This window comes from Heloderma suspectum, chromosome 3, assembly GCF_057233095.1.
Source record: "Heloderma suspectum isolate Gila_16-S chromosome 3, 16-S_ref, whole genome shotgun sequence".
NCBI lineage: Eukaryota > Metazoa > Chordata > Lepidosauria > Squamata > Helodermatidae > Heloderma > Heloderma suspectum.
In genome coordinates this window covers 305,698,059-305,710,370 of record NC_139460.1, presented here as the reverse complement: position 1 = coordinate 305,710,370, position 12,312 = coordinate 305,698,059, and the positions used below count along the sequence as shown (strand labels likewise).

General features: G+C 42.3%; 1 protein-coding gene across 1 annotated transcript in view; it reads right to left on the bottom strand.

Annotated features, from left to right (window-relative positions):
- The window catches only part of LOC146351522 (uncharacterized), a 328,001-nt gene that overhangs the window by 85,814 nt on the left and 229,875 nt on the right, over positions 1-12,312 (bottom strand). Inside the window, exons 11-14 of the mRNA XM_084847469.1 lie at positions 11,753-11,875; positions 10,466-10,591; positions 4,278-4,445; positions 1,227-1,358 (exon numbers count right to left, since the gene is read on the bottom strand). Of these exons, the coding sequence (XP_084703595.1) occupies positions 1,227-1,358; positions 4,278-4,445; positions 10,466-10,591; positions 11,753-11,875 (549 nt within the window). The remainder of the gene's footprint in view (positions 1-1,226; positions 1,359-4,277; positions 4,446-10,465; positions 10,592-11,752; positions 11,876-12,312) is intronic.

Here is a 12,312-nt window from a genome sequence, read left to right as displayed (position 1 = left end):
CCAGCAGGCTCTGAAACTGGCCTTCCAAATACATGTTAATTCCTTTTGGTGGATGAGATCGGTTAGGATGACTGACACCTATTCAGCCAGAAAGGTCCTTTATTACTGAGCGCTTTGGTTCCCTGTTACTCAGGGAGGACGTATACAGGAACTGAAGGGACAATATGTGTGAGACAGCATTCCTGAGTCACCTTTGGCCATTTCCTGGAATATGATCACATCAGCATGCTCTCAGGGCAGCTGCAGTGTCAGTTTAATTGCGAGTTAATGTATCATGAATGTATCCAAAGGGGTCTCTCCATCACAGGAAGTATCTGTATCGGTTGCACCTCATCTTCAGTTCAAAGCGATACTCTGTAATGTTAAAACTAGAGAAGGGGAGTGAAATGAATAGTACTTGACTGCAAAATAAATGAAGGCACACAACCAGAATGCTTTAATAAACGTGCTCTTCAGAATCAGGTACAGGAGCAGTTTGGGTTTTGCGTTCTCTGTGGTTTTCATGCTGTATTCCAGATACCTATCAGAATGACCTTGGTGAGAAGATGAGTAATGGCAGACAAGCTTTCCTGAAAGCCAGTTTGTCTATCATTGCTGGTCTACCCATATGCAGTTGCAGGCAAATATTGGGTCCATTCTCCATGCATGTGGGGGCAACAGTGAGACCAAAAATGTCTGACCAGCATCTCACATGAATAGAGAATGCACATCAAATTGTGTCTGTGCTGTTCAGAGTGGGTCCTTGGCTGCCCCATCAATGTCGAAAAGGTTCCCTCGGGGCAAAAAGCTCAAGACCCAGTGGTGTAACAGATAAGAGTGTTGGATTGGGGAAACTTGGGTTCAATTCCCCACTCAGCCATCAAGCTCATTATGGATGGCCTTGGCATGTCACTGTCCCTTAGCCTAGCCTACCCCACAGGGTTGTTGAGAGGATAAAATGGGATAAAATCATTGCTTGCTCTGCTCAGCCCCCTGGCAGATGGACAGAACACAAAATGCAGTAAATAAAATAAAAAGTTGCATATATTGGCCTTTGTTGATGATTAAATACATGCAGAGTATATGCAAAGTGATTGGACAAAGTGGACCATTTCATTCATTCATTCATTCATATATATAATTTATATCCTGCACCTTAGCTTTCAAAACCTGTCAGGTAAGGGCTCATAGGCATTAACATTCTAAGCGCTATTGTATAAGAACACTTGAAAACCTACGATACTCACTTTCATTACAGATTATGCCAGTCCATCCAGGGGGGCAGTCACAACTACTGTTCTCACTGTTGCATTTCCCTCTGTTCATACAATCAGAACAACGTAAGCTGCAGTCATTACCAAACATTTTATCCAGGCAAACTGGAATGAAAAAGCACAGGCGTCAACTTGTACTCCAGGCGCCTCAATTTATATTGTACATGCCTACAGCAAACCACTGCTTATGGCAAACCAAAATGCAGCAGTCATCCTCTAAGAAAGAGAACCCAAGGCAAGGCTAGGGAGGTTTGAGGATTTTGTTTGGTATGCATTTGGAAGCAAAGCAATCTGATGCAGCACGTGAACTACTATGCAGATTGCAATGAGGTTATCCTTCAGATTTTGCACTTTTGTAATCCATTTCCCACCTCAAAACACACCTCAGAACACATATTAAATTGCATGCTTTGAGGGGAAATGCATTTCAAAATGCGTATTTTGTGATAAAATACATTCAGAAATATCTATTTAATTATGGATTTTCTTGTGGATTTTTAAGAATAAAATAATAATGCAGAAACAGGACAGAATGCACTTACTAATGAATACATGTGAAAAAATATTAATGTGTAAACATGTACAAATATTAATGTGGAAACAGGACCAAATGAACTTATGAACGAGCAGATATGAAAAACTTACTAATGAAGGAATGGGACAGAATAGATGTACGAATGAAGACATGTGAAAATGACACGGACTGGAAACAGACTATGGGGCTATGCAGACAGGGGCAGACTTGGTTTTCACTGAATTCAATTTGGCAAATTAGATGGGACACAAACTGGGTCAAAGGGATCTGTATTGAGACCATTGCTTTTCAACTTGTTTCATAAATGATCTGGAATTAGGAGTGAGCAGTGAGGTGGCCATGTTTGCTGATGACATCAAATTATTGAGGGTGGTTAAAACAAAAAAGGACTGCTAAGAGCTCCAAAGGGTCTCTCCAAACTGGGAGAATAGGCATCCAAATGGCAAATACGGTTCAATGTAAGCAAATGTAAAGTGATGCATGATGGGACAAAAACACACAACTTCATATATACACTGATGGAATCTGAGCTAGCGGTGACTGACCAAGAAACAGATCTTGGGGTTGTAGTGGACAGCTCAATGAAAATGTCGATCTATTGTGGAGCTGCTGTGAAAAAGGCATAACAAGGAAAGGGTTCGAAAATGTAACTGTCAATATCATACTTCCCTTATACAAGTTGTATAACACTTGGAATAGTGTGTGCAGTTCTGGTCACCACACTTAAAAAAGGATATTACAGAATTGGAAAAAGTGCAGAAAAGAGCAAGTAAAATGATGGAGGGGCTGGAGCAGCTCCCCTATGAGGAAAGGTTACAGTAGCTGGGACTGTTTAAGTTAGAGAAGAGGTGAGTGAAGGGAGATATGATAGAGGTGTAAAGAATTATGCGTGATGTGGAGAAAATGGATCGGGAGTCATTTTTCTCCCTCTCTCATAACAATAGAGCCCAGTGGGATCTTCCCATGAATGGGATCTTCCCATCTTCCCAATAGAGCCCAATGGGATCTTCCCTGTTATCTCAGAACAGATAAAAGGAAGTACTTCTTCACACAGCACATGGTCTAACTATGGAATTTCCTACCACAAGATGTAGTGATGGCCACCAATTTGGATGGTTTTAATAGGGGGTTAAACAAATTCATGGAGGATAAGGCTATCAGTGGCTACTAGTCCTGATGGCTATATGCTACCTCCAGTATCAGAAGCATACTGGTATGGCAGTGTATACCGGTGTGGTGGTAAACATGAGTGAGCAGTGCTATTGCACTCATGTCCTACTTCTGGGTTTCTCACAGGCAGCTGGTTGGCCACTGCGTGAACAGAATGCTAGACTAGATGGACCCTTGGTCTGATCCAGCATGGCTCTTTTTATGTTCTTAGCGTGAGGATGCAAAACCTTCCCTTCTTCCACACACTGGAATCACCAGGATCTACCTCCATGAAATGGTCCTTACTATGTATAATCCAGTAGTCTGTACTTGAGCACAATTGTTGGAGGTAAGTTCCAAAATATAACGTATAAAGAAAGAGAAATCCACTAAGATTTGTGCGTGTCTGTGTGTCCATGTATACTGTACCCATTTCCCCCTTCCTACTTTCACAGTACCCCTTCACATAAATTCATCCTCTCTTCTCTTCCCCACATAACACACCTCAAACTTTCATCAATTCATGCAGTTCCCAGCCACTGGCCCAGTTCAGATGATATGGGAATCCATGGTTTGTATGAGATTCAAGCTCACACACTCTCCCTCTTTTTTCTCTTCGTTCACAGTGATACGGAGGACATGATTATAAATAAACCATTGTTTACTGCAGTGTCCATACCTGGGGAACTCTGGTTTGTTTAAACTCTAGTTAGTGAACAAACCAGGATCTGAAACCATGGTTTGATCCTGGTTTGTTCTCTCCTCACTAACTAGAATTTAAACAAACCAGAGTTCCCCGAGTTAGGATGTCAAGGGAAACACGGTTCATGCAGGCTGGTTCACCTAGCAGGAAACCATGCTTTGCCATTACATCTGAATTGGACCAGTGACTGCCTGTTTCCATCCTTATGCTCCCTTGGTCAAGATTTCCACAGTCGAGGAGCTTCTGCATTTCCCCATCTCTCCCCCTGTGCTTTATTTGCATTGCCTGCCCTCCTTCTAGATAAACTCACTTGCTGTTAAAGTAACTGCACCCCAAACATATCATCAGGCTTTGACTTATTCCTTAGTTGTCATACAGGCATTAGGAATGTCAGGGATTGCTCTTTTGCTGTGAGAAATTGCAAAACAGGCAATGGCCTCAACTTGCGAGTTTCAGCTTCTTCTTCATTTCATTCTCTTTCCAAAGAATTTCTTCCTGACAGAGTCAATTCTTCACATCATGGAAATATGCCACAGCAAAACCTCTCTTTTCTATTGGAGCTTATGCTTCACCCCATGGAAATATTACACTTCTATGCATGCCCACTGTGAAAAGTTAAAAAAAAAATTTCCCTCACCAACTTTGTGCATAAGACTGAGTTCTCCACGAATATCTTCTTCCTGATCATCATAGAAGGAATCTAGTGAGGTACTGAAATGAAGAAGCTGAGGTGGTCTTCTAAAGCGCAGGTCAGGAAGCCTGGAGACCTCCAGCTCTTCTTCTTCCACTTCATCTTCATCTAATGCTGAGATCAAAGATACAATCCTTACATTTTAAACTTAAGTACTACTTTCTTCTTTTGTAAAGAAATGACATAACCAGTGGAGGCTGGTGGCTCTGATTTTGGAGGGGCTGTGAATCCATTCTGGGTTTCAGTCAGAACCAGCCAGAATGCTAACGGAGCTATCCAAGGTGCTGAACTCACTTTGGGGACAGGGCTAAGCACTTTGGATAGCTGGCCACATGCTCTCTGTAGCATCCCTGTCAACCAGCATAACCACCCTCCATGTGTCGGAGGGTGTCTGCTGTACTCATCTAGGCTCTCTGCGCAATTTGGAACCCTGACGACGGGGATGCGATGGAGGAGGAAGGCCTGGCTAGCACATCCCTGCTCTCGCGTCATGGCATGAGCTCTTAATGCCTAAATAGGACTATTATCAAAAGCTTGATCCACCTTGCAATCTACATCAATAAACAGGTAGCGTGAGCATTAACGAAAAGAAGAAAAAAAGTAATTAACCAAAGCCAATTATCTCAAACTATTGAACCCAGATGAAAAAAACCTACCTTCAGATGAGGAATCTCACCCTGGGTACCTTAGTTGTTTGTATCACTCTCCACCACACACCAGGTGGAGATGTGTGGTAAAAAGATCGTCTCTAACTACCCTGCATGTACAAACTTTAAACCTGAAATGAAGCTGTCTCTAACATGGAGTTACTTTCCCTATATTAGATATAGTTTTATTCTGATGCTGTTTTAACTTAGTTTTTTTTTAAGTTTTGGAAATTATTTGCACATTGGGGTCTCCTGCACCTAGCAGATGATGTGCAACAGCTGCCAGAATGATCACTCTTGTCACACAACACGCTAACCCATAATGGCTTATTGTCCGGAAAAATCCATGATGGCTTAGCATGTTGTCTGTGAGATATTTTTCCCACCCACAGTGGGTTATTTCCCCCAAATAAGCAGGCCTGAGAACCCAGTCTGCAGTAAGAGTTATTTTACTTGTGGTGGGTTAGTGTGTTGTCTGTCAGGCCAGCGCAGGTTATGTAGATTGCCTACAGAAATGCTTAACAAGAGCGGCCAAAAATGCCACCTCCACTCGGCTCCTCTCAAGCTATCTCTATTCCCCTGCAAAGGAAGGTGGGATACCTGCCCAGCTGGGTGGGAAGACTACAGGAGGGAATAAACTACTCTGTTTAGCTTGTTTGCCTGATTGTCTGTTGGGAGCACAGTAGGTTGTTTGCATAACCACCTACCCAGCATAACTTGCCATCCACTGTGGGCTAGCATGACATGTGAATAGGTCCTGTCTCTCTCCTCAGTGGTGGCCCCTTGATTATGGAACACTCTCCCCAGTGAGGTCTGCCTTGTGCCAACATTGCCATCTTTTCAGCACCGAGTTAAGACTTTCCTCTACTCCCAGGCATTTGACAACATATGATAAATTGTTTAATGGATCCTGGGATTTACTGGTGATTGTTTTAAAATTGCTGTATTTTTCTATGTTGGTTTTATATTATGTATTTTTAGGGTTTTAATCTTTGTAAACTTCCCAGAGAGCTTTGGCCACTAGGTGGTATAGAAATGTAATAAATTAAATTAAATAAATCACAGCATAGGCTTTGTTTAGCCTTTGTGCATTTGCTGAATGTGCCCTCCAAATTGCTTGTCATGAGAACAATGTAAGATTTTGCACATCACTGCTCAAACTGTGAAGGCGTTTAGGCAGTTAGCACTGCTAAAGCGGCTGATTATGGTGTCCTGAAAAACAAATAATTTAGGCAACCTGTTTGTCATTTGCGTAGTGTAACATAAGGTGTTTTTTTTTTTTTAAGATGCTTCTCAAATATGCTGTTTTTAATTGGCCTTACATTCCACTGGTTTCAGTGTGACTCGCATGGGGTACTGGCCCTGAACCCCAACCGCAGAATATCCGTACAAATAAACATATAATTAAATTGAGAGCCAGCATCTGTACAATCACATGATTTTTTTAAAAGGATAAAGGATTTTGAAGGACTTACATCATCAAGGGAGAGACCATATTTTAACACTGAAACTTAAATTTTACAAATTTAATTGAAATTAAGAATAAACATTTTGTTGTTGTTCAGTTGTTCAGTCATGACCGACTCTTCGTGACCTCATGGACCATAGCATGCCAGGCCTTCCTGTCCTGCGCTCTCTCCCGGAGTGTGCTCAAGTCCATATTCATTGCATCGGTGATGCTATTTAGCCATCTCATCCTCTGCCGTCCCCTTCTCCTTTTGCCTTCAATCTTTCCCAGCATCAGGGTCTTTTCCAGGGAATTTTCTCTTCGCATTAGGTGGCCAAAATATTTGAGCTTCAGCTTCAGTATCTGTCCTTCCAATGAGCAGTCAGGGTTGATTTCCTTTAGGATGGACTGATTTGAACTCCTTGCAGTCCAGGGGACTCATAAGAGTCTTCTCAAGCACCACAGTTCGAAAGCATCAATTCTTCGGCGCTCAGCCTTCCATATAGTCCAGCTCTCAGAGCCATACGTTGCTACTGGGAAAACCATAGCTTTGATTATACAGACCTTTGTCGGCAAGGTGATGTCTCTGCTTCTTACTATGCTGTCTAGGTCTGCCATAGCTTTCCTCCCAAGCAGCAAGCGTCTTTTAATTTCATGGCTACAGTCACTGTCTGTGGTGATCTTTTCCCAAGAAAGTAAAATCTGTCACTGCTTCCATTTCTTCCCCTTCTATATGCCAGGAAGTGATGGGGCCAAATGCCATGATCTTCGTTTTTTTAATGTTGAGCTTCAAACCTGCTTTTGCACTCTCCATTTTCACCCTCAACAAGAGGCTCTTTAGATCCTCTTCACTTTCTGCCATTAGGGTGGTATCGTCTGCGTATCTGAGGTTGTTGATAATTCTCCCAGCAATCTTAATTTCGACCTGTGATTCATCCAACCCGGCGTTTCTCATGATGTACTCTGCATAGAAATTAAATAAGCAGGGCGACAATATACAGCCTTGTCGTACTCCTTTCCCAGTTTTGAACCAACCGGTTGTTCCATGTGCGGTTCTTACTGTTGCTTCTTGACCCTCGTACAGGTTTCTCAGGAGACAGGTAAGGTGGTCTGGTACTCCCTTCTCTTTAAGAATTGGCCAGAGTTTGTTGTGATCCACACAATCAAAGGCTTTAGCGTAGTCAATGAAGCAGAAATAGACGTTTTCTGGAATTCTCTTGCTTTCTCCATGATCCAGCGAATGTTGGCAATTTGATCTCTAGTTCCTCTGCCTCTTCGAAACCCCGCTTGTACTTCCAGAAGTTCTCGGCTCACATGCTGCTGAAGCCTAGCTTGTAGGATTTTGAGCATCACTTTGCTGTCATATGAAATGAGCGCAACTGTATGGTAGTTTGAACACTCTTTGGTATTGCCCTTCTTTGGAATTGGAATGTAAACTGACCTTTTCCAGTCTTGTGGCCATTGTTGAGTATTCCAAATGTGTTGGCATATTGAGTGCAGCACTTTAACAGCATCATCTTTTAGGATCTTAAATAGCTCAGCTGGAATACTGTCATCTCCACTAGCTTTGTTGTTAGTAATGCTTCCTAAGGTCCACTTGACATCACTGTCTAGGATGTCTGGCTCAAGTTCAGTGACCGCACTATCATGGCTATCAGGGACATTAAGATCTTTCCTGTATAGTTCTTCTGTGTATTCTTTCCACCTCTTCTTAATCTCATCTGCTTCTGTTAGATCCCTACCTTCTATCATGCCCGTCTTCGCACAAAACGTTCCCTTGAGATCTCTAGTCTTTCCCATTCTATTGTTTTCCTCGATTTCTTTGCATCGTTCATTTAAGAAGGCCTTCTTGTCTCTCCTTGCTATTCTCTGGAACTCTGCATTCATTTGGATATATCTTCCCCTTTCTCCCTTGCTTTTCGCTTCCCTTCTTTCCTCAGCTACTTGTAAAGCCTTATCAGACAGCCACTTGGCTTTCTTGCATTTCTTTTTCTTTGGGATGGATTTCGTTGCTGCTTCCTGAACAATGTTACGGACCTCCGTCCATAGTTCCTCAGGCACTCTGTCTATCAGGTCGAATCCCTGAAATCTATTCCTCACCTCCACTGTATATTCATAAGGGATATGATTGAGGTCATACCTGAATGGTTTAGTGGTTTTCCCTATGTTCTTCAATTTAAGCCGAAATTTTGCAAGAAGAAGCTCATGATCTGAGCCACAGTCAGCTCCAGGTCTTGTTTTGACTGACTGTATAGAGCTTCTCCATCTTTGGCTGCAAAGGACATAATCAATCTGATTTTGATATTGACCATCTGGTGATGTCCATGTGTAGAGTCGCCTCTTGTGCTGATGGAAAAGAGTGTTTGCTATGATCAGCGTGTTCTCTTGGCAAAACTCTATTAGCCTTTGTCCTGCTTCATTTTGTACACCAAGGCCATGCTTGCCTGTTATCCCGGTGATTTCTTGACTTCCTACTTTAGCATTCCAATCCCCTATGAGGAAGAGGACATATTTTTTTGGTGTTAGTTCTAGAAGGTGTTGTAGGTCTTCATAAGAACCGATCAACCTCAGCTTCTTCGGCATCAATGGTTCGGGCAGAGACTTGAATTACTGTGATGTTGAATGGTTTGCCTTGGATTCATACTGAGATCATTCTATAGTTTTTGAGATTGTACCCCAGTACTGCTTTTCCCACCCTTTTGTTGACTATGAGTGCTACTCCATTTCTTCTAAGGGATTCTTGCCCACAGTAGTAGATATAATGGTCACCTGGACTAAATTCGCCCATGCTTGTCCATTTTAGTTCGCTGATTCCCAAGATGTCGATGTTCAATCTTGCCATCTCATGTTTGACCACCTCCAGCTTACCTTGATTCATTGATCTGACATTCCAGGTTCCTAAACAATATTGTTCTTTACAGCATCGGACTTTTCTTTCACCACCAGACACATCCACAGCTGAGTGTCCTTTTGGCTTTGGCCCAGCCGCTTCACTCTTTCTGCTGCTACTTGGAAATTGCCTCTGCTCTTCCCCAGTAGTATATTGGACACCTTCCGACCTGAGGGGCTCATCTTCCGGCGTCATCTCTTTTAGCCTTGTGATACGTTCCATGGGGTTTTCTTGGCAAGTATACTGGAGTGGGTTGCCATTTCCTTCTCTAGTGGACCACATTTTGTCAGAACTCTCCACCATGACCTATCTGTCTTGGGTGGCCCTGCACGGCATAGCTTATGGCTTCACTGATTTACGCAAGCCCCTTCGCCACAACAAGGCAGTGATCCATGAAGGGGCCATGGATCATTTTCAACATTTTAAAATAAACTTTTTAGCTTCACATTAAAAATCTACCCCTGGGGTCTTCAACGTGGTGCCCATGGGCACCAATGTGCCTGCAGAAACCTCTCTTGGGTGACCACCTGGCTTTTTGTTCCTCCTGATTTGTATTTGTTTAAGGTTTTTTTTTTAAATTAAAAAACATATGGGAGGCTTCCACACTACAAAGAGAAATGTTGCCCTCCACTGCCATCTTTATTTCGTTGTTTTTTTTAAGTGGCTTTCTGTTTCGGAGCTCACACCCTGCCTCTGTCTTGCACTCAGGTTCTTGGCCAAGTTACATTTTTTAAGTCTCACCAGTTTGCCCTCTGGGAAATGAGTGTTTAATGCCTGGCCATGCTCACCATCGTAGCCATTTTATGAATGGACAAGCCCCACCCATGGCAGCCATTCTGTGAAAGTACCCTTGACACTCCCTCAAAATTCCAAAAGTTCTCAACAAAAAGGTTGTGGACTCCTGTGGGAATTTTAGCATGATTTTAGCTTCTCAATATAATGTGGATTTAAGCAACATCAGATTAGTTGGAAATGAAAGTGACACAATTCAACAATTCAAAGGGACTTAATTTTTCAAGATTATATGGTATTCTGATGTCTCGCTTTGAATATATGAAAGCATTACAACTTTGGACATTACAACTGTCCAAATCCTGGACAGCAACAGTTTTCATTCAGGTAGATGTCATAACCATGTGGAATCACTTACAGATGCAAGACTGTCTGTTGGCACTGCTGAGCCTGTATCCTTCCTCACACATGCATTCATAAGAACCCAAAGAATTAATGCAATGTTGGTCACAGCCATCTGTGTCAGCAAGGCACTCATCTACATCTAGGATATGAAATAAGGACATTAAACCAGGGATACACAAACCAATCTGAATTAAGAAGAAAACTGGACTGAATGTTGGTTCAGAACTTCAAACCGATTATCTATTTTGATTACGCTAATTATTGGGACATAGATTATTATCTATTTAAAATATGTGCTTCTCACCTTCTGAAGTTCACAATCTTTGGATAGTATCCAATGGTGGCACAACCCCAATACTAATGACACTGAGCTAGCATAAACCAACATTAGTGTAATGTAATTAGTGCTTGCTAGTGCAAAGGGGAAAAAGCCAAGATTGGTCCCTGAACTGCCTACGCGGAATTGCTTTCCCAAGGTGGAACAGCCTTTTGAGCTTGACGTCCACCAGATAGGTTTGGCCTGTTAGATACCTGTGCAACTTTGGGAACCTATCTGTACAGATTGAATAGCCTGGGCAAATGTTGTCATTGCCACTGGGAATCACATGGACTCCCTTGATGACCTACTGGGAGGAACAGTGGTACCATGGCTACTTTCCAACCCAAACCAGGATCAACACTGCAGCATCCATTTTCATTTCACAAGGAGACTTTGCTCTTTTACTCTACTCCTTTCCCAGTCATTAATCCTTTGTGCATTTTCCTAGTCTCCTCTTTTCACCTTTCCTGCTCACTTAGATAGGACACTAGGAGCACCCTGTGAGCTTCTGTGTTCCTTCGTTGACCCTTATCCTCTCACATGAAAATTTCTTCCCTCTCTTTCATTTTTGGAACTAACCATGGTTAGCATTACACCTGCACTTCAAACTGTGGTTTCAAGCTAAGTAGGCTGCACCATGGTTAGCTCTGAAAATGAGAGCATGGAGGGGAAATATGCATACAGTAGGGAAGGAGGGAAGGGAGGAGAAACCTGAGAGCCACTCCTAGTCTACCAACTGTGATTAGGAGATTAGGGAGTGTTACGTCTGCACAAGACCATTGCTGCCTTTTAACTTGCCACTAGCAGTTTCCTTAGTTCTCCTGAAGGTGTATGCATGAATGAGAAAATGACATTAACACTGTTTTGATACCAGAGGTGACAAAACACTGAAAAGCAAATCTCTGTGAAACGTCTGTTCCATGTCTCTGCAAGAGGCCTTCTGGGTGCCCTGCTCAGTGCTCGATAACCTTAAATATTTACCATCACACCCGCACCCATCCATATGAAGCTGGAACCCTGCCTTGCAGCTGCACTCATAGCCTCCGACGTAGTTGATGCAGAACTGTGAACAGCAGGCATCTCCAGTCTCACATTCATCCAAGTCTACAGTGAGAACAAAAAAGTTCTGTAAAACCACAATGAATAAACTAAAGCAAAAAAGAATAGAAAACTTAAGACAAAACAGATGAGGCCTAAGAGGGCTGTTTCGAGAATGTCTCTAGTGGATGATGATTTTTGACTGTAGTTATAATTTTGGCAGTACTCCTCTTTCATTATGGAGGTAGTGAGAACTTGTGTAGTGGCTAAGAATTTATTTATTTGTGGCATTTATATACTGCTGAATATAATATCTCAGCAGTTCACAATATAATATTAAAAATACAACATTAAAACACAGCATTAAAAACACTTCCAACTATAGTAAAATCAAGGAGCAGTAAACTGGAGGAGCATAATTAATTTACTAACATCCCAGGGAAAGCCTAGGTGAACAAGTGTGTTTTCAGGAGGTGTTTGAAAGATGTCATGTTTTCTGCCTC